This window comes from Schistocerca nitens, chromosome 2, assembly GCF_023898315.1.
Source record: "Schistocerca nitens isolate TAMUIC-IGC-003100 chromosome 2, iqSchNite1.1, whole genome shotgun sequence".
Classification (NCBI taxonomy): Eukaryota; Metazoa; Arthropoda; class Insecta; order Orthoptera; family Acrididae; genus Schistocerca; species Schistocerca nitens.
In genome coordinates this window covers 1,064,536,736-1,064,560,317 of record NC_064615.1, presented here as the reverse complement: position 1 = coordinate 1,064,560,317, position 23,582 = coordinate 1,064,536,736, and the positions used below count along the sequence as shown (strand labels likewise).

General features: G+C 38.7%; 1 protein-coding gene across 1 annotated transcript in view; it reads right to left on the bottom strand.

Annotated features, from left to right (window-relative positions):
- Positions 1-23,582, bottom strand: part of LOC126234792 (uncharacterized) — a 186,376-nt gene that overhangs the window by 128,861 nt on the left and 33,933 nt on the right. Inside the window, exons 2-3 of the mRNA XM_049943539.1 lie at positions 20,759-20,869; positions 1,745-1,852 (exon numbers count right to left, since the gene is read on the bottom strand). Of these exons, the coding sequence (XP_049799496.1) occupies positions 1,745-1,852; positions 20,759-20,869 (219 nt within the window). The remainder of the gene's footprint in view (positions 1-1,744; positions 1,853-20,758; positions 20,870-23,582) is intronic.

Below are 23,582 nucleotides of genomic sequence, written 5' to 3'. Positions count from 1 at the left end.
TTTATCTGCACGTATTTACACAATTCCCTGGATGTGTCTGTAGTGATGATGTCAATAACAGTGCAACCAATTACCATACCTCTTGCTATTAATTGTATGAAAGAGATTTTGATTATACGAAATAACAGTAGACCTAAGTATAACTGTATAACAGAGCTGCCTTGAACATTTAAATTAAAACATTCTCTTAACGAACTTCACATCATTTCTTCTTCTATAGCACAAGCTTCAAAATGCTAATCACTGTGAAATCAGAGGGTGTACTGTATTTGTATTACGGTACTCCTTAATATGAATGGCAACTCTGGCTTCCACATCAATTCTCAGAGTAGTTCATCTGCCCTCAATAACTTTAAATTCTAACATAAATTTCTAGCTCAATGTGGGCAAAGTGAATGAAGCAAAACTGCACAACTGTGCCTAATAAATAGAGAAATAAGTTGCTGCCATATTGCCACACACCGCTGCTACCCAGCCAGGTAGCCATATTGCATGCACAAATTGCATGCGATCCATCAGATTGAGATTTTCATGCAACCGGCAATCAGTGAGTGATCGCTGCGATTTGTGCACACACATGTGATCCACAAAACGACTGGTTGCCCATGCGAAGGATCGCTGTGATCTGTCGCTCCTGTGTGCAGCCCCTTAGAGATGTAAAAGGTTGTGATGTCACACTCACTGAAAACAGTTTATTGTTACAAAGTATTGCATTGTCTTCGTCCTAAAGACTTCGCATACATCTGCTGTCGGCAGACCTTGTATCTGCATTGTGTTTTGTAGTTACAAATGGTGCATTTTCTTTGCAACTAAAGTTTTATTTTGATGTTATTCTCTCATCTATGTTTTATTGCTGCAGTAGTGTGCTAAAGTAAAATTCTTTGTTAAAGTATCAGTTCTTACCAGCCGAAATTACACAAATTTAACTGAAAACTAAAACAAAAAAAATTCCCAGAACTCTAAAAACTTCCCAGGTTTTCCCAGTTGTTACAGGGTGCATACACGCTGATAATGTACATTCATAAAAAGCTGAAGCACATTTTTTTTTTAAATCAAGCAGAGTCACGTGGCTCTGTTAAATCTGTTTATGTAAGTTTCAATTTGTAATTGCTAAGGTACAAAATACTGTTTCTAATGTACTATTTTCACCTTTTGGTGTCAGTATTTTTATTTTTTTATATATTTTTGTCTATAAACATAAGATGTCTATGTACACATTACTGTGGATTGGGAGATAGTGTATTCGTGTCACTAGACTGTGAGACGTTAGTCAGAGTTTGGGTTCATATAATTAGTTTCCCTACAGTTAATGGAAGTGACAGATACACTATATTTTTTGTTACATCAGTCAAACACCTTTTTTAAATGTATAAATATTACACTAATATGTTCATTATACTTCGTGTTATTCAACAATTTTGACATCGACATCACCAGTACGGATTAATTCTATTAAAATTAGGCAATCAAGAACATAATGCTGGCTCTTTTAGAATGTCTTTGGCAAAATCCTTCATTGTAATCCAGATTGTCAGTTCTTGTGGACAAAAATATTGAGTCAAAAAATGGAAAAGTATACTTAACTTTAAAATCTATCAAATGACTGTCACAATTACAATGTAGATTATCTGTTTAGTCCCCTACAAAAGAGGAGAGAGGGAGAAGGAGGGATGGGAGGAGGGAGAGAGAGAAAGAGAGAGAGCTTGCTACACATATCAAAGCTTTATGGATTGAGAGCACTCACACAGATTGTGAAGAATTCATAAAAACCACCACCACTTCTTTGGTTCCACTCTTGATGGTAAGACGGTTTCCGGTTAAAGTAGTTACATTAGTTCCAACAGATACAGACCTGAAAACGAAAACACAAAAATAAATGAGGGGCATCTAGTATTTTAAACGTTATTCAATAGCTTAATAACAAAATCAACTGATAATGTGACCACAAAGGAAAGTCACTGGACGTTCATTTTCAAACATATATCTTCTAGAGGAAATACTACTTTTCTTCCTGACATCAGAGGTCACATACAAGGTTTATTAACAATCAGTTGGATATTTCCTACTAATTAGTCTCATAAGAATGATTAATTCTAAATATTTAATATAATTAAAGGAAATTATTCATTCACAAATTGTGTTCCATAAATTCCTTGATGAAGGAGTGTCTTCAAGAATGTGAAATGAGTAAAATTATACATTAATTGGTAGAAGCAGCCGCTGGGCAGTCTCCTTCTACAAAGTAGTCTAACAACCAGTTGTGAGTAGTGCTAATCTACTCACATTAACCAAGAAGGATGGCAGATAAGGAAATTTTATTTATTTTGCATATGTACTATGGTAGGAAGACTACCTTACTACATTTCTATGTCATTTGGGTGTACAGAGTGCCTTCAATCTCTCCTTACTGTGTTGGCGAAAATACATATTTAGAAGTCAGTTGTATGCATAAAAAACTGTCCAAAATCGTGCTGAATGCTTTCTTCAAAACTTATTTTGAATGATTATTCAGGAACCAATATGAAATGTGAATGGCTGCAAAAACATACTTGACCTCTTAGCAACAAATAACCCTGAACAAATAGGTAGCATCACGATGGATACAGGGATTAGTGACCACAAGGTCATTAGAGCAATACTGAATACCATAACATCTAAATCCACAAAAAATATATGCAAAGTGTATCTGTTTAAAAAGCAGATAAAAAATTCACTCAATGCCTTCCTAAGAATCAGTCACCACTCCCTCCAGTCTGACTATGAAGCAAACAACAGAAGTGGTTTAAATTCATAGAAATAGTACTGACGGCAACTGAAATATATATACCAAATAAATTAATAACAGACGGTACTGATCCCCCATGGTACACAAAATATGTCAGAATACTGTTGAAGAAACAACAAAAAAAGCATACCAAATTTAAAAGAATGAAAAAGTCCTGAAGATTTGCATAGTTTTACAGAAGCTCATCATTTAACTCGAACATCAATGCGAGACGTTTTCAGTAATTTCCACAATGAAAATGTTTCAAAATCTGGCACAAAATCCAAACAGACATTCTGGTCATACGAAAAGTACACCAGTGGCACAATGTAATCGATACCTTCACTTCACGACAGTGACAGAAATGTTACTAATGACAACTAAAACAGAGTTACTAACATGGTATTCTGAAATTCCTTGACCAAAGAAGACAAAGTAAATACTCCAAAATTTGAATCAAGAACAACTGCAAACATGAATAAGTTAGAAGTAGGTAGGTCTAACAAAGCACCTAAAATCACTTAATTAAGGTAAAGCCTCTGGCCCAGATTGCATCCAGTTACGTTCATATCAAAGCATGCTGATATAGCGGCTCCTAACAACTGCTTCCAAGTTGAAACATCTGTGGACAAAAATTGGGAAGTTTCACAGGTCATATCAATAATCGAAATAGTAAATAAGAGTAATCCACTGAATTACAGACCTATGTCACTAACGACTCTTTGCAGTAGGATTTTGGAACATATGTGTTTGAACATTATGAATTACCTCAAAGAAAATGATTTATTCACCAATAGATAATATAGATTCAGAAAATATCATTCTTGTGAAAAACAACTAGCTTGATATTCACATTAAGTAATGAGTGCTATCATCAGGGAATCTCAAACTAATTACTTATTTTTAGATTTCCAAAAGTCTTTTGACATCATTCTTCACAATTAACTTCTAATCAAATTGTGTGCCTTCAGAGTATCGTCTCAGTCGTGCAACTGCATTCACCATTTCCATTCAGAAAGGTCACAGTTCATAATATCCTGATCTACATAAATGATTTAGGAGACAAATTGACCAGCCCTCTTAGATTGTTTGCAGATGATGCTGTCATTTACCATCTTGTAAAGTCATCAGATGATCAAAATACAATTGCAAAATGATTTTGACAAAATATCTGTATGGTGTGAAAAGTTGCAATTGAATCTGAATAATGAAAAGTAGGAAGTCATTCATATGGGTACTAAAGGGATGCACTCAATTTTGGTTACATAATAAATTATACAAATCTAAAGGCTGTGAATTTAACTAAATACAGAGAAACAAAATTTATGAATACTTCAATCGCATAGCTAATGTTGTCTGGAAAGCGAACTAAAGACTGTGATATATTGGCAGAAGACTTAGAAAATGCAACAGGTCTACTGAAGAGACTGCCTAAATGTGGGACTTGTATGAGATACAGTAGATCAAAAAAGTTCAAAGAAGGACAACTTGTTTTGTATTATCAGGAAATACACGAGAGAGTGACACAGACATGATACGCGAATTGGTGTGCCAATCATTAAAACAAAGGCATTTTTCATTGCAGCAGGACCTTCTCGTGAAATTTTAATCATCAATTTTCTCCTTCAAATGGGAAAATATTTTGTTGGGACCCACCAATGTAGGAGAAATTATCATCATCATAACAAAGTATGAGAAATCAGAGCTCACACAAAAAGATTTAAATGTTCATTTTTCCCATGCGCTGTTTGAGAGTGAAACGGTAGAAAAATAGTTTGAACGTGGTTCAATGAACCCTCTGCTATGCACTTAACTGTGAACTGCACGGTAATCACTCAGACGGATGTTAAAGAAAGGGCTACCCGTGAAAATAGTCATGTGATCTATAAACTAAGTTACAACCACTGTGCTGTTTTCTACATGGGCATGACAACTAACAGGCTGACTGATAAACTGTGGCCAAATGACAGCTGTATCACTCTGTTGCTGAACATGCTGCCCAACACAATGTGCTTAACTTCAGTGACTGCTTCACAGCCTGTGCCTTCCTACCAACACCAACTGCGCAGGTGGGAACTCTCCCTACAATAGTCCTACATTCCCTCACCCTTCACTAGCTCCTGTCCTCCACCCAACTACCCATTTCCCTGCTCTCACGGCAGCACTCCCCCCCCCCCCCCAAAAAAAAAAAACTTTCCAACTGCACCTAGCAGTCCTATCCTGCCCCAACATGTCCCTGCATGCTCCCACATCCCTACCTGTTATCTTTCCTCTTCCCACCCCATGTCTCTTCCTTACCCCCACCACACACAACAGATTGCATTAGGCACAATTGCTGTCCTTAGTCTGACCACAGCGGCCACAGATAGTGGGCATGTGTGTTTGTGTGTGTTGTGTTTGTGTGAATATGTGTGTGTTTTCTACTTTGGAAGAAGGCCTTTTGGCCGAAAGCTTACTTGAGTAGAAGTCTTTTCGTTGTGCCTTTCTGCAACTCAACATCTCCTCCATGTTGTGAGTAGCACTCTATCCTTTTCATAATATTCCTGTTATTCAATCCTGAACTTTCCATTGTTTAAACCTCTTCACATTAAATACAAGTCCCCTCCAAGAATTCTTACAGAAGCAATTATTATCAGCACTCATTATTTACACCAGTGATATTCTCCTTAACATAAACTTAAAGACTGAAAAATTATTTTGAACTTCACCAGTAAGGGGCACTCTGACAACTGCTTATTTATAATTTACTTCTTTTCAAATAGTATTTGCACAAACAAAATCCATTCTTTTCTAGTATCACTAGGTACTGAATTGATGACTGCGATTTACCCAATCCATGAAATTTTTCTTGTCGAAGTTGATTCTATTTCATAGTGAAATAATTTGAGATTACTGTTTACATAATGCAGCTTTCTCAGGCCAGCTTGTTCAGTGTTAATTTTTTATGTAGATTTAAAATCAGCTTTTTAATATTATAGGCCCTCAAAGTAAAACACGAGTTTTGTTACTTGTGTGGGAAAGTAACAGATGACAGTTGAAATACAGAGAATATTAAAAATGAACACAAAATAACAAGAAAATCTTTCAGAAAAGAGGAATATGTTAAAATGTAATATAAACTGAAGTATTTTGTCTGGAGTGTAGTCCAATTTGGAAAAGAAACAGACAAGGAGAAAATAGAGCTTTTGAAAATGTAGTGCCACTGAAGAATGCTGAAGATTAGATGGGTACATTGGATATGTGATGACAAGGTACTGATCAAAACAGGGAAAAGAAAGAAATTTATGGCACAATTTGCCTAAAAGAAGGTTGATAGTACACATTCTGAAGCATCATGGAAGAGTTAATCTGTCACTGAGGGGAAATGTGAGAGGTAAAAACTGTAGTGAGATCAAGGCTTAAGTACAGAAAGGAGGTTCAAATGGGTGTACAATACAACAACTATGCAGATGAAGAGACTTGCACAAAACACAGTAGTATGAAGACTGCATGAAACCAGTATTCGGACTGAGCACAACAACAACAACAACAACAACAATTTTTAACTTTTAAAATCAGTAAGTGTGCATAAAAGCAAGTGTGTCTTGCTGTCTGTAGCCAACAACATTAGTAAAAGGATAGATTGCTACTCATCATACAAAGGAAATGTTAAGTTGCAGCCACAACAGCTTTTTATATACCCATTCTCTTCGTAGATATTACATAATAGTCACAGGATACTACTTTTTTTTTTGTTTGTTTTGTTTTGTTTTGTCTGTTGTAATCTTACCAAGATCTGACTGAATATTTATGCAGCTTCTTTGAGACATATCTTCATTACAGATAGTTGCATCATCTGCAACAAGTCTGAGGTTACTATTAATATTGTCTACAAGGTCAATAATACACAACATGAACAGCATGGGTCCCAACACACTTCCCTGGGGCACAGCCCCAGTCATCTGATGATGACTTTCTATTCAAGATGACATACTGCACCCTCCCTAACAAAAAGCCTTTAATCCAGTCACAAATTTCACTTGATACGTCCTATGATTGTGCTTTTGATGACGTATAGGTGTTGTACTGAATCAAATGTTTTTCAGTAATCAATAAAGACTGCATCTACCTGACACCTTTGATGCAAAGCTTTCAGTATGTTATGGGAGAAAAGTGTGAGTTGTGTTTCACATGATCAATGTTTTCTGAATCCATGTTACTTGCCATAGAGGAGATCATTCTGTTCAAGATACCTCATTATGTTTGACCCCAAAATATGTTCCAAGATCCTTCAACAAATCAATGTTGAGGACATCAGCGATAGTGTTGTGGATCACTTCCTACCACCGTTCTTGTAGATGGGCGTGTCCTGTGCTATGGGAATGATTCAGAAATAAGGAACTTGGGTCCCGTGTGAGCTGAAACCAAGAGACATTGAACGGTTTGTGTGTTTGTGAACAGTTGCTTCAGAGGCAAAAACGGAAGGGATTTATGCATTGCACTGTGACCGGGGATGAAAAATGGGTTCATTACGATAACCACAAACGCAAAAAATCATGGGGATATCTCGGCCATGCTCCCACGTCGATGGCCAAACCCAATATTCACGGTTCAAAGATCATGCTCTGCATTTGGTGTAACCAGCTCGGCGTCGTGTACTATGAGGTGTTAAAACCAAGTGAAACAATCACAGCTCATTATCGAATGCAATTAATGCATTTGAGCAGAGCATTAAAAGACAAACGGCCACTACAGAGCGAGAGGCACCATAAAGTAGTTTTGCAGCATGACAACGCTCAACCCCACGTTGCAAAAGAGGTCAAAAGGTACTTGGAAACGTTAAAATGGGAAGTCCTACCCCACCTGCCGTATTCTCCAGCCATTGCTCCCTCTGACTATCGCCTGTTTAGATCAATGGCACATGGCCTGGCTGACCAACACTTCCGATCTCATGAAGAAGTCACAAATTGGCTTGATTCGCGGGTCACTTCAAAAGATGAACAATTTTTTCACGCAGGATTCTTACACTGCCCAAAAGATGGGAGAAAGTAGTGGCCAACAATGGAAAATACTCTGAATGATACATGTGTAACCAATTTGTTTCATTAAAGCCTCAAATGTTGGGGAAAAAATTGCAGTAGCAAATCTGTACACCTTGTATAATATTTTAAAATATTTTAAAGTGTGTGAATTCAATTAACAGATCCCAATGTTTATATGATAATTTTTATTTTCAAGAAGATGTAAAAGTTTATCCAGAAGTGTAAAGAAAAGGGTTAAATTGCCGCTGTGGTCAATGTTACTCCCAGGGGGTTAGAATTACTCTCGTTGATGGTATCCTTTGTACTTACGCATTGTAACCACAACTGTGTCATGGTCACTGATACCAGTTTTAATGTGGATGTGCTCAAAGAGGTCAAGTCTATTTGTTGCCGTTGGATCCAATATATTTCCCTCGTACCTGTTCTAGGTAGTTTTCAGAGAAGGGATTTAGTTGTGTTTCACAGGATGTCTTATAATGCCCAGCACTAACAATACTGCAACTTTCTCAACTGATTGTTGGATGATTAAAGTCTTCACTAATTATTACAGTATGATTGGGAAACTTATGTGCAAGCAAACTGAGGTTTTCTTTGAAGTTTTCGGTTACATCAGAAGATGATTTTGGTGGGCAACAGAAGCATCCACTTACCATTTTATGCCTATTGCTGAAACTGAATCGTGCAGAAATAATCTCACATGCTGCTTAAATTTCTATCTCGGTGGATCTGAGTTTCTTATCTACTGCAATAAATACACCAACTCGATTTTCCATTTTCCTGTTCTTTCAATACACACTTAAATTTTCCACAAAAATCTCACTGCTATCAATTTCAAGTTTCAATCAGCTTTCTGTACCTAGTATTATGTGAGCTTCATTGCTTTCCATGAGCACTTTGAACTCTGACCCTTTGTTGAGAATGTTTTGGCTGTTAACTGCTAGGATGTTAATACTCTCACCTGTGGGAGGCATTTCTTTCGATCTTACAATGATACTCCTGGGTTTCCCACTGGTATCATTATCTGGGCTGGATGGAGCCTAGCTTCCCTCTGGACCTTGGAAGTATCTGCCTCAGTCCTTCCACTTAACTCAGAAACGAAGGGCCACGATCAGTTCTGGGGACAATGCTGCAACTTGTATGCTTCATTAAAACTCCATGCACAAGCTGGTCTTCTTGACCTTCTCTCCCAGTTGCTGTAATGGTCCACATATGACCTCCGAGCCCAGACAACAGACATCATTTTTCCAATGTGTGCCACAACCTGCTGTTGGCTGTGCCCTGTTGCCAAAATGGCTGGCTGAAGCTTTCAACCAAAAGGCCTTCTTTTGAAGCACAAAACATACACACATTCATGCAAGCACAACTCACATATGACCACTGTCTCTAGCCACTGAGGCCAGACTGGTGTCAGGGCCAGACACAGTAGTCATGGTTTTCTACTTTAGAAGAAGGTTGCCTCAGTGACCGGAGACAGTGGTCACATGTGAGTGAGTTGTAAATGTGGGAATGTGTGTGTGTGTATTCTACTTTAGATGAAAGCCTTTTGACCACAAGATTAAATGTGCAGCAATCTTTTTGTTGTGCCTGTCTGTGAGTCAACATCTTCTCTATATATGTGATACAATATTGCAGTGACTGTGTTGTTCAGAAGTACGATGCGAACTTCTGCAGCAACTACAGAGGTTATGATACATGAAATGTATTCACAGTTCCTGTCCTGATAACATTGGGGAGGGATGTTCCAAGACAGAGTCCCACCCCTTGCAGGAGCCAAAGAAGGCCACGTTTTCCTTGGTGAGGAGGTGGAGGAGGAGCGGTTCCTGGAGGGGAAGTGATGGGAGCCGTAGAGGGTGAGGAAAGGGAAGGGGGGCAGGATGGGGGTAAGGGGGAGGAGTGAGGAGGGGAAGGCAAAAAGGTAGACGAGAGATTTGCAGGGTGAAGTCTGTCAAATTTCTTCCAGGCCTCAAAGTAGCTGAGACCGTCAAGGGTCTTTATTTCCTGAATTCTTTTTTCCTTCATGTACAGTGGACGCTCGGGGAGAATGAAGACCACAGCAGTTTGCACAATTAGGCAGTGGGGTGCAAGGGCTCCCCATATGAAGAGAGCAGCCACAGTCACCACAGATGGGAATGGCATCGCATTGCAAGGACATGTGGCCGAACTTGGGGCAATAGAAGCAATGCATGGGAGGTGGAATGTACGGTTTCAGGTTGCATCTGTACACCATTCCCTTGACTTCTCAGGCAGGGTGTCTGTCCCCTTCATATCCTTCAAATGCCATGATGAAAGTGCCAGTGTATAGATGATGTTCCTTAGGGCCTTCCTGGATACGCCAGATGAAATGAATGCGACGTCATTACAGATTAGCCCTATGTTCATCACTGGACTGAAGGAGAAGGTGCCTATGATAAAATTACACCCTGTATCATATTGACAGCCATGGGGTTGTCTCCTAAACAGTTGCAGGCACAGAGGGAGGCTGGCTGACTGGCAGAAGTTGTCTTTGTAAAGAGAGAGCCAGATCTCATCTTGCTTAATACCCAACTTCACTGAACTTGTCCTCAGTATGTTCCACAAAGAAAATGGGTTTGGTGGTGGGACCTTTGCCTTTCGTGGGCTAGCGCTCTACCAACTGAGCTACCCAAGCATGACTCACGCCCCGTCCTCACAGCTTTACTTCCGCCAGTACCTCGCCTCGTACCTTCCAAACTTTACAGAAGCTCTCCTGCGAACCTTGCAGAACTAGCACTCCTGAAAGATAGGATATTGCGGAGACATGGCTTAGCCACAGCCTGGGGGATGTTTCCAGAATGAGATTTTCACTCTGCAGTGGAGTGTGCACTGATATGAAACTTCCTGGCAGATTAAAACAGTGTGCCAGCCCGAGACTCGAACTCGGGACCTTTGCCTTTCGCGGGCAAGTGCTCTACCAACTGAGCTACCCAAGCACGACTCACGCCCCGTCCTCACAGCTTTACTTCCGCCAGTACCTCGCCTCGTACCTTCCAAACTTTACAGAAGCTCTCCTGAGAACCTTGCAGAACTAGCACTCCTGAAAGAAAGGATATTGCGGAGACATGGCTTAGCCACAGCCTGAGGGATGTTTCCAGAATGAGATTTTCACTCTGCAGCGGAGTGTGCGCTGGTATGAAACTTTCTGGCAGATTAAAACTGTGTGCCGGACCGAGACTCGAACTCGGGACCTTTGCCTTTCGCGGGCAAGTGGTAGAGCACCTGCCCGCGAAAGGCAAAGGTCCCGAGTTCGAGCCTCAGTCTGGCACACAGTTTTAATCTGCCAGGAAGTTTCACAACTAATTCTACTTATGAGGATACTGGTCAAAACTTTGTACAAAGCAGAGAGAAAGCTGAGAGGATGGTAGTTTTGCATGTTATAGATACCTCCTCCTCCGGGCAGTAGGTTTATGTTTGTGGTGTTCCACGATTGTGAAACAGATTCACTGTGAAAGCTGGTTCAGTTTGCTGAAAATGTAATGTACATGTCATGAAAACATTCTTCAAGAAGTAACACAAGCAAAAGTGAACATGGAGAAGCCTCAATTTCAGCCTTACAAACAAGACTGATTTTGTAGTTCAAATATACTCTAAAATGGTAAATATGTTGCTGTGCTGGACAGGTCCAACATCAGCAGAGACCACAGGGTCATTAGAGGTTTGTGAGCAGCAAAAACCATAGTGTTATGAGAACAAAAGGTACAGTTACCGTCATGAATTTAGAAGTTAACAGAAAATATTGCAGACAGTTATCAGCTGTAACATAATTAATCTTGGAAAGGTATCTGATGCAAGTACACTACTTGTTGGTGGCCATTGGAAGAAAATTAAACAAGTAAGAAAAATCAGACTGGTTAATGAAAAACAAAGGACAATATCAATTCAAACTAACAACAACATGGACAGGACAGATTGCAACTTGCCACATAGAGGAAACACTGAGTTGCAGCAGGAACAATGAAAAAGAATGCAGTCAGGCCTTAGTACATGAAGATAGTTGTCATGTGTGTGTGAGTTATGTTTGTGTGAATTTTTTCTAGTTAGGAATAAATACTTTGTCCAAAAGCTAAAATATTCACCATCTTTTTCACTGTGTTTGTCTGGAACTCAACAAGTTCTCCATGTGGGGAGTAGCAGTCTATCTTTTCCGTATCACTGTCATTCCATTCTTGACTTCATGCTGTTTAACATTCAAGCTAAATGTGAAATTATTTTCTGAACTCTTCCCCACTTTCACGAAAGTAATCCACTGTGACATATAGAAATACAGCAAAGAAGTTATAAGAACAAACTTAGAGATCAACACAAGTTCGAAGCAGGCTTGACAGAAACATTTAATTTGTTAGGAAAAAAATAGGTAATGGCAACATACAATTGAATTACTGATAGCAAAAGAATTTTGAACTTGAAAAAAACCTATTCCTGCAACCTACAGGACAAGAAGAGAAAGCACTGCACGTTCAGACCTTTCTAACTGTTTTAGACATCCATATATACTTTCTCTGAAGCATTTTTGTTTTTCAGAGTAGGCCTCCTGAAGCAAACAGTCCCTCTGGTTAGATGTCTGTATCATTGCATTTTACCTAACAGTAAGGAAAACAAGTTATATCTTCTTCACTATCACAGTTTTCATGTTTATTGAGATGACTAGGTCATAAAATGTTACTGAAGTACTTAAATTTATAATTTTCAGTAATCTGTTCCTTTTCATGATGAGCTTTGGTCTTGCTCTACTGCTAGTCATGGATTAGAAAATTCGTCCCACAGAATAACTCAAGCAACATATTTTTGCCATGACTTAATGTGAGGTGTTATTAACTGATAACTTAATGACTTAAATCTGGACACCACACCACTGGAAAACAATATGCATATGACATCAATGTTTTCTGGCTTGTATTCTACTCTTGAATATTTTAAATATCTACCTCTTTCTGTTACTATCTCTGGGACACATAGCAGGATGTCCATCTAACACAAAACAAGACAGCAAGTAATTTCTTATGTGAGAAACAGCTGATTATAAGTTGCATCAGAATTACCAAATTAGCTATCATGATTACAGAGCCACTAAGACTGGCAACACGAATGTGGATTTCGTGGAACTGTTTCAGCGTCACGATCGGCCTCATCTTAATACAGCCGTCAGGCGTAATAACATCAGACTTGGGGATGCGCTGATGACAGAAGGCATGAGTCGCATTTCAGTGGTGTCGGTGGAGTCTATCAGCAGGACGGGTTTCACTAGACATGGCCTGCACCTCAACAGGTAAGGAAAGGGGAGGTTGGCAAAGCTTATAGATGACAGCATAGGTGGGGGTGGTGGGATCACTCATGGGAAAATTCCTGTAGTTGTGGGTGTTAGAGCTGTACCTTTTTCAGATTGAAGTCAGCTGATAGGTATTCCTGCTTAAGGGAAGTTTCTCTAACAAAGAAACCACTTTCGACAAAGATTAGGTATCCGATTAATGAGAGAATTACTATATTTCATCAAAATATACAAGGTATTAGAGATAAAGTTAGTGAACTGCTTATAGATGTTGACTCTGAAATTATTGGTATATCTGAACACTTCTTAAATAAGGAGATAATTCAGAGGCTTCCTTTACCAGGATACAGGTTGGCTGGCAGCTTTTCTAGGAGCTCTTTGCGGTGTGGGGGAGTAGCCATGTATGTGAAAAATGGTATCCCATTTGAGTCAATTGATGTTTCAAAGTACTGCACTGAAAAGGTGTTTGAATGTTGTGCAGGTGTGGTTAAATTTAGTGGAGCTAAACTTCTAACTGTTGTTATTTATAGATCCCCAGACTCCGATTTCACAACATTTTTGCTAAAGCTAGAGGAGGTTCTTGGTTCACTTTATAGGAAATACAAAAAGTTAGTTATATGTGGTGACTTCAATATTAATTGTATAAGTGATTGTGCAAGGAAAAGGATGCTGGCAGACCTCCTTAATTCATATAATCTTATGCAAACCGTATTCTTTCCAACGAGAGTGCAAGGGAACAGTAGAACAACCATAGACAATATTTTTGTTCATTCCTCATTACTAGAAGGGCATTCTGTTAGCAGAAAGGTGAGTAGCCTTTCAGATCATGATGCACAAATTTTAACTCTAAAAGATTTTTGTGCTGCGACACATGTTAAATATAGTATTCAACTGTTTAGGAAAGCTGATCCAGTTGCTGTAGAGACCTTTGTAAACCTTATCAAGGAACAAAAGTGGCAAGATGTTTATAGTGCTGATACAGTAGACGATAAATATAATGCTTTCCTCACGACTTTTCTCGTGCTCTTTGAAAGTTGCTTTCTGTTAGAACGTTCAAAACAGGGCACTAGCACAAACAGGCAGCATGGGTGGCTGACTAGAGGGATAAGAATATCTTGTAGAACAAAGTGGCAATTATATCAAAACGTTAGAAATAGTCACAATCTAAATGTAGCAGCCCATTACAAACAGTATTATAAGGTGCTTAAAAAAGTTATTAGGAAGGCAAAAAGTATGTGGTATGCAGATAGAATAGCTAAGTCTCAGGATAAAATTAAAACCATATGGTCAGTCGTTAAGGAAGTGGCAGAGGAAAGGAAGTGCAGAGACAGGTCAAGGATATAGAATCAGTGCGTAGTGGGAATGTCCGTGTTACTGATAAGTCGCATATATGTACAGTATTTAATAATCAGTTTCTGAATATAGCAGGTGAACTAAATAGAAACGTAGTCCCAACAGGGAATCATATAGCGCTCGTAGAAAAAAGTGTTCCGAGACTGTTACCTGAAATGCTCCTCCATGATACTGACAAGAGGGAGATTGAGTTAATAATTAAATCACTAAAGACCAAGAACTCTCATGGATATGACGGGGTATCTAGCAGAATACTGAAGTATTGTTCTATGTATGTTAGCCCAGTACTTAGCCATATCTGTAACTTTTCCTTTAGGAGTGGTAGGTTTCCTGACCGATTAAAGTGCTCGGTAGTGAAGCCACTTTATAAAAAGGAGACAGGGATAATGTTGACAATTATAGACCTTTTTCTATGCCATTGGCGTTTGCTAAAGTTATCGAGAGGGTTGTATATACAAGGTTACTGGAGCATTTAAATTCACATAATTTGCTGTCAAATGTTCAGTTTGGTTTTAGAAATGGTTTAACAACTGAAAATGCTATATTCTCTTTTCTCTGTGAGGTTTTGGACGGATTAAATAAAAGGTTGCGAACGCTAGGTGTTTTCTTTGATTTAACGAAGGCTTTTGACTGTGTTGACCACAAAATATTACTGCAGAAGTTGGACCATTATGGAGTAAGGGGAGTAGCTTACAATTGGTTCACCTCTTACTTTAAGAACTGAAAGCAGAGGGTAATTCTTCGCAATATTGAGAGTGGTAGTGATGTTTAGTCCCAATGGGGCACTGTTAAGTGGGGCGTTTCCCAAGGGTCGGTGCTGGGGCCACTGCTGTTTCTTATTTATATAAATGATATGCCTTGTAGTATTACAGGTGATTCAAAAATATTTCTGTTTGCTGATGACACCAGCTTGGTAGTGAAGGATCTTGTGTGTAATATTGAAAGAGTATCAAATAATGTAGTTCATGAAATAAGTTCGTGGCTCGTAGAAAATAATTTGATGCTAAATCACAGTAAGACTCAGTTTTTACAGTTTCTAACTCACAATTCAACAAGAACCGATATTTTGATCAGACAGAATGGGCCTATTATAAGCAAGACAGAACAGTTCAAGTTCCTAGGCGTTCTGATAGGTAGATAGCTGTTGTGGAAAGCCCATGTTCAGGATCTTGTTCAGAAACTAAATGCTGCTTTATTTACCATTAGAACAGTATCTGAAATAAGTGACACTTCAACACGAAAAGTAGTCTACTTCGCATATTTTCATATGCTTATGTAATACGGTATTATTTTTGGGGGTAATTCTTCTGATTCAAAAAGGGTATTTTTGGCTCAAAAACAGGCTGTTCGAGCTGTGTGTGGTGTAAGTTCAAGAACCTCTTGTCGACCCCTATTCAATAGTCTGGTTCTTCTGACATTGCCCTCACAGTATATATTTTCTTTGATGTCATTTGCAATATTAGCTTATTCCCAAGAGTTAGCAGCTTTCACTCAGTTAATACTCGGCAGAAATCAAATCTGCATGTGGAATGCAGTTCCTTGACTCTTGTGCAGAAAGGAGTGCAGTAGCTTTCACTCAGTTAATACTAGGCAGAAATCAAATCTGCATGTGGAATGCACTTCCTTGACTCTTGTGCAGAAAGGAGTGCAGTATTCTGCTGCATCCATTTTCAATAAGCTACCACAAGAACTCAAAAATCTTAGCAGTAGCCCAAACACTTTTAAGTCTAAACTGAAGAATTTCCTCATGGCTCACTCCTTTTATTCTGTCGAGGAGCTCCTGGAAGAGCTGAAAAATTAAGCAAATTCCAGTGTTACATTGTTGATTTTCTTTATTTAAACTTACAAACTGTCGCCTGAATATGTTTCTTATATTTCATTTTATCTGTTTCTACTATCGTGTTATAATTTCAAGTATTGACTCGTTCCATGACCATGGAGACTTCTCCTTAATTTGGTCCCATGGAACAATAAATAAATAAATTAAAGAAAGAAGCAGCTACGCAAAATATGTAGCAGTCTTAGTAGATTTTTAGTCAGGTAAAGATGACATTAGCAAGAGTGAGTTCAAAGGTTCATCTCAAGAATCTACTACATTTAAATGCTTCTCACATATGAATTTAGAAATGAGAAGCAATTAAATGTAGCATGTTCCTGACAAGAAAATTGTCTACCTCATCAGACTCTGGTTTTTCTTTCTTGTTAATTGGATTCCTGCATTAGATTTGGTACGTTCGGATTACAATTTGAGTTGACTCTCTCTGCAACTTTAGTAGAGTTAGTTTTGTGCCCAACACTGATGTGACAGATTGGATGTTTATCTGTAGATGGGTCCAAGTGATCTCAGAACAGAAAAAGTCAGAGTAATCATACAAGAAGTTTATGAAGTTATGGGAGCCCCAGCAACACTGAAACAGCAATCGCATGAGCAACTGATACAACAAAATCAACAGCAGGAGAAAAGAGAGGGCTTGATATAAAGGCAACAATAGCAAGAATAGTTTCAGCAATCATTATGAGACATTAACACAGCATTTTTAACATCATAGTTACCCTTGAATAGGAAAATAGGGCTGCGGGTAAGCTACTAAAAACAGCATAGTGAACGCATTATTGTGGCCAAGATAGATACGAAGCCCACGTCTACCACAGTAGTACAAGTTTATATGCCAACTAGCTCTGCAGATGACAAAGAAATTGAAGAAATGTATGATGAAATAAAAGAAATTATTCAGATAGCGAAGGGAGACGAAAATTTAATAGTCATGGGTGACTGGAATTCGGCAGTACGAAAAGGGAGAGAAGGAAACGTAGTAGGTGAATATGGATTGCGGGTAAGAAATGAAAGAGGAAGCCGCCTGGTAGAATTTTGCACAGAGCATAACTTAATCATAGCTAACACTTTGTTCAAGAATCATAAAAGAAGGTTGTATACATGGAAGAAGCCTAGAGATACTGACAGATTTCAGATAGATTATATAACGGCAAGACAGAGATTTAGGAACCAGGTTTTAAATTGTAAGATATTTCCAGGGGCAGATGTGGACGCTGACCACAATCTATTGGTTATGAACTGTAGATTAAAACTGAAGAAACTGCAAAAAGGTGGGACCTGGATAAACTGACTAAACCAGAGGTTGTACAGAGTTTCAGGAAGAGCATAAGGGAACAATAGAAGAAAAATGGGTAGCTTTGAGGGATGAAGTACTGAAGGCAGCAGAGGATCAAGTAGGTAAAAAGATGAGGGCTAGTAGAAGTCCTTGGGTAACAGAAGAAATACTGAATTTAATTGAAGAAAGGAGAAAATATAAAAATGCAGTAAATGAAGCAGGCAAAAAGGAATACAAACGTCTCAAAAATGAGATCGACAGGAAGTGCAAAGGAAAATTAAAGAGACCTTTGGATAAAAGAGAACCACTTGTATGAATATCAAGAGCTCAGATGGAAACCCAGCTCTAAGCAAAGAAGGGAAAGCAGGAAGGTGGAAGGAGTATATAGAGGGTCTATACAAGGGCGATGTACTTGAGGACAGTATTATGGAAATGGAAATGGAAGAGGATGTAGATGAAGATGAAATGGGAGATGCGGTACTGCGTGAAGAGTTTGACAGAGCACTGAAAGACCTGAGTCGAAACAAGGCCCCGGGAGCGGACAACATTCCATTAGAACTAATGACAGCCTAGGGAGAGCCAGGCCTAACAAAACTCTACCATCTGGTGAGTAAGATGTATGAGACAGGCAAAATACCCTCAGACTTCAAGAAGAATATAATAATTCCAATCCCAAAGAAAGCAGGTGTTGACAGATGTGAAAATTACCGAACTATCAGTTTAAAAAGTCACAGCTGCAAAATACTAACGCGAATTCTTTACAGACGCATGGAAAAACTAGTAGAAGCCGACCTTGTGGAAGATCAGTTTGGATTCCGTAGAAATATCGGAACACATGAGGCAATACTGACCCTAAGACTTATCTTAGAAGCTAGATTAAGGAAAGCCAAACCTATGTTTCTAGCATTTGTAGACTTAGAGAAAGCTTTTGACAATGTTGATTGGAATACTCTCTTTCAAATTCTGAAGGTAGCAGGGGTAAAATACAGGGAGCGAAAGGCTATTTACAATTTGTACAGAAACCAGATGGAAGTTATAAAGAGTTAAGGGACATGAAAGGGAAGAAGATGTTATTCAATCTGTATATTGAGCAAGCAATAAAGGAAACAAAAGAAAAATTCGGAGTAGGTATTAAAATCCGTGGAGAAGAAATAAAAACTTTGAGGTTCGCTGATGACATTGTAATTCTGTCAGAGACAGCAAAGGACTTGGAAGAGCAGTTGAACGGAATGGATAGTGTCTTGAAGGGAGGATATAAGATGAACATCAACAAAAGCAAAACGAGGATAATGGAACGTAGCCGAATTAAGTCAGATGATGCTGAGGGAATTAAATTAGGAAATGAGAGACTTAAAGTAGTAAAGGAGTTTTGCTATTTGGGGAGCAAAATAACTGATGATGGTCGAAGTAGAGAGAATATAAAATGTAGACTGGCAATGGCAAGGAAAGCATTTCTGAAGAAGAGAAATTTGTTAACATCGAGTATAGATTTAAGTGTCAGGAAGTCGTTTCTGAAAGTATTTGTATGGAGTGTAGCCATGTATGGAAGTGAAACATGGACGATAAATAGTTTGGACAAGAAGAGCATAGAAGCTTTTGAAATGTGGTGCTACAGAAGAATGCTGAAGATTAGATGGGTAGATCACGTAACTAATGAGGAGGTACTGAATAGGATTGGGGAGAAGAGAAGTTTGTGGCACAACTTGACTAGAAGAAGGGATTGGTTGGTAGGACATGTTCTGAGACATCAAGGAATCACCAATTTAGTATTGGAGGGCAGCGTGGAGGGTAAAAATCGTAGAGGGAGACCAAGAGATGAATACATTAAGCAGATTCAGAAGGATGTAGGTTGCAGTAGGTACTGGGAGATGAAGAAGCTTGCACAGGATAGAGTAACATGGAGAGCTGCATCAAACCAGTCTCAGGACTGAAGACCACAACAACAACAACAGTTACCCTTGTTTCCTATATTTTATATGCAATCAAAGGACTAGGACATTTACCAGTGTAAGTAAAAGTATGAGGTGTCACAGTAATTTTCAGTGTGAAAAACATAAAGTATGCGTGTTCACTTGCAAAAAGTACTTTGTGATATCATAATGTGACTTGCTACAGTAATGAGGTACACATTTGGCAGTTTGGACCTGTACCTACATACTGGGAAACCACAGAGTAGAACACACTGATATGAAGTTCCTAATCACGTTATGTAAACTTTATAGTCACCAACCCATTCCACTATAAAGGCCATGCCACCTATCACCATGGATCAACTGACGGGAATTCGAACAATAACCTCTCCTAATCACACTGGCCACAACATGAGATTAACTGACACTCCTCATTTGGGTCTATCAAAGGGATGAGTGAGCTTTTACACGGCCTGGATGGTACAACAATTTCCGACAAAGAATCAATGAATAGCGTGCAGGTGGTGCCTCCATCATTCACTTCACCGCAACGTTGACTGAAGTGTATCTCCTGGGCTTAGAACATTATTTACACAAAAATGTTTCCTCTTTCTTTCATAATCACAAATTTCCTGTCTTTCCAGATCTCCAGTCTGCTCTCGAGACTTCATTTCTGCTTTCTGACTGTGATAATGCTCTTTAACATAAAACAGCATCACATTTTAGGTGATCTTAGCAATCAACACATGACAAACAAAAATGAGTTAGCAGCAGAAACATATTTGCTTAAGGGAGCACCTAATCAATAGAAAAAGAAGCATGAGCAAAAAAATAATGAAGCAAACACTACATTACAACCACAAAATAAACACTGTGAGTCATGTCACAGTCAGGAGAGGTCTGAAACATTTCAAGCTGTCAAACTGACAACATCTGAAAGCTAAATGAATGACCACTACTAGCTTTTTCTGGAGTGTGTAATATGTCTCCTTACTCACTACCCCTATTGTTACATTATGGAACTGGGACTTCTGGCTAGGAAACAGTTTACATATCTGGACTCTGTATAATTCCTGAGTGGCTTTCATGTTGTTGGAATTGTGCCTCAGACTTCGTACTGTATGGATTACAATTTGTGTTGCCTTGGTATGTGACTTTATTAAGTTAGGTACTAAATTCAACATTCCTCTGTAAGTGTGCATATGAATCACTACACTCATTAATGTATTTGTGTACTTGTGCATTGAAGGAGATAAAGAAAAAGATGATTACTGAACTGTTTCTTTTTAGCAATGCTAATATTTATTCACAGAACTCACCCACTGGTTCTACTTGATGGCAAATCAAGTTGAGACACTTGTTCCACTTCCTTTGCTGGCATGAGGCATAAATCACTATTTGAAGAACCATCATCATGGATTTGCCTGGAGCTACAGCAAAACATCAACTACTATATTTTACATTGCAAAAAGTTTCTTTCACTAAACAATCATATCAATAGACAAACAATATATAAAACAAAATAAAAGCATTTGAATATTAATCCACACAACTAAGACTGGGGCAGGTTCAATAGAAATTCTAAAATTCTGACAATGAAAGCTATGGTTCCTACCTATATCATGGGCAAAATGCAAGGTCAGGGAACAAATAGGTTGCAAAAATATGTAAAAGTTACACAAAAGGATGAAAAAGTCTGTCAGAACATAAACTAAAGAACTCTTGGTTGAACACAGAGAAAGCCAATAGTTGAAAATCACTTCTCTATATATCAAAATGAAGTTCCATGCTCACTTTCATCTGCATTCATGAGGGAAATTTGTGTATACAGTTTATAAGTATTTCATGCAAACTGGCTGAACTATGAAGATTTAAAGTCTGTTCTGCCCGTGTTAAAACCTCTCTTCTTGTAAAGCTTTATTTTGTTCAATTTCTTCTTTGCTGAAGAAAGCAAATTTAATGGTATTAATGCTCTCAGAGCAAAAGCAAAATAGAGCAGACCTACAGCCAGGACAATATGATTCATGCATTTACGGAAAAAAAGTAGTGGATTTGAAATATCTGTGAGACTTTTGCTAACAGAAGGATGCTTTAATAAGCTCTATCCACCCATATGGCCCAGCAAATTCATGTTATTGGCCATTCAGGAGTGACAGGTGCTGGGTTCCGGAACAGCAAATTACTGCAGTTATTCCAGCAGCCTCAGTGACATCGTTGGCTAGCAGTATAGTTTTCCTCATTAAATGCTACAGGAAATTAATGAAAACTGTAAAAAAATTCAAATAGCTTGAAGTAAACATAAGCTTAGGATACTACAAGATACCACACATGGCTTTGGACTCTTACACTTAAAAGACACTTTGGACCCTGTTAAAGAAACCCTTACAGGTTTGCTAACCATTGGTAAAGAAAGCCAACCATTGCTGCTGTTGCACAGCTATTAGGCATTGTCCCTATGACAATGAGAATGCTGGTTTTCTCACTTTAAAAGAAACCAGCAGCAGTTAAGCACGACATTTATACAACTGTTGATCAGTATACTAATGTTCCACATAAACCCCAAACTATGCAAACACAGAATATGTTATATTTTTAAACAGTATTAAACTATCACATCAACAGCATTGCAAAATAAAAAGTTACGGCCAAAATTCTCTATAGTACGAATACTTTCCAAAAGATATTTGGCAGAGTGCTACGAACTTCACCACTGTGACAATGGTGTAAGACTTGAAGGCAGTTCATATGATGTGTGTTGCAGCTGTTACACAACAGTTTTACTACCATTATGTCCATTGCCTTGAAGTTTATAACCAGTTTGGTTATGTAGTTGCTACAGCAGAAAAACAGGACGAAATACGTCATGATGAGTCATGACAAATGACACCCACTGTCCTTTCTTAAAAAGTTTTCTGAGTACTTCTAACCCAGTCTCACTTCCTATAGTCTAAATGGTGTAAAAAGCTCTCTGACAGTTCGCATAACTGTTGCTAGCTTTCAAATGTGGAGCTCTAATGGCTATCAACCAAGACAGAACCCATCCATAGAGCTTTCACAACACTATGGCATTGCCACAGAGGCACGCCCGCAAAGCTGCTGTGCTCAGCACATTGCAACTACGAGGGATCAACTTATGCTACCTCAACTTCAGTCATCAGAACTTGTGATTTACCTTCCCCTGAAAGTACTAAACAATTTTAGAACATAATAAAAGATATCAGATATTATTTAAAAACCAGAAGAAGATGGGCATTTTTAGGTGGTTCAGAAAATGGTTTTTCTAATGAAAGTGGTTCAAAAGAGTTTGCAGGCGGGGGTGGGGTGGGGGTGGGGGGGGGGGGAGAGGTGGGCGGAAGATACGTGTTTCGGCTTTTATAGAAGGACTGTGAGCTTTGTCCCCATTCAGTAAACTATTGGCAGGCAGCATGAGAATGAAACTATATATATTTTAAGACCTTGTACTGTCATGTGCAAAGTATCTGGTTTATCCTAAAATTACTCACAGAGATATGAAAAGCTAAACTCCAAATGTTTTTCACGATTCACATTATCCATATCAAAATTGCTCAAAAAGGCTTTTATTACTACTTTGATAAGACAGAGCAAAAATCTGTACAAGATGGCATAGTTTTATTGCTTTCAGGAAAATATTACCAGAGATATTATGTCTCAAAATTGCCGAAAACACAAGGGGGCATTGTTGAAAGCTGCACTATAGGTCAAAAAATGACTATATCTCTGCAAGTATTGAACTGGTGATGGTGAAAGTGGAAATGTGTAAATGTTCATGTAACATTTCATCAAAATCCATGATGGACATGGGGGAACCTAAACACCATTTGGCACGGAATGACCCTGTTTCCTGTTACATGTTTATATACACACAATGAATGCCTTTCCCTCATTATACATGTTGCTCCAACTACGAATTTCCATTATTGAAGTTACAGACTCTTGAAATCGCAACTGTGCTGTATAAACTCAGCTCGTATTGCCCTTGCTTTTTTTTGTTGACCCGTGGCCATGCACATCACACATTGCCAGAATCCTACCCATCAGCAGGTATACACGTCAATCGATACTCTATACAGCCAACACAAGCCAGCCATGAGCAGCCCAGCCCCCCCCCCCCCCCCCACCTGC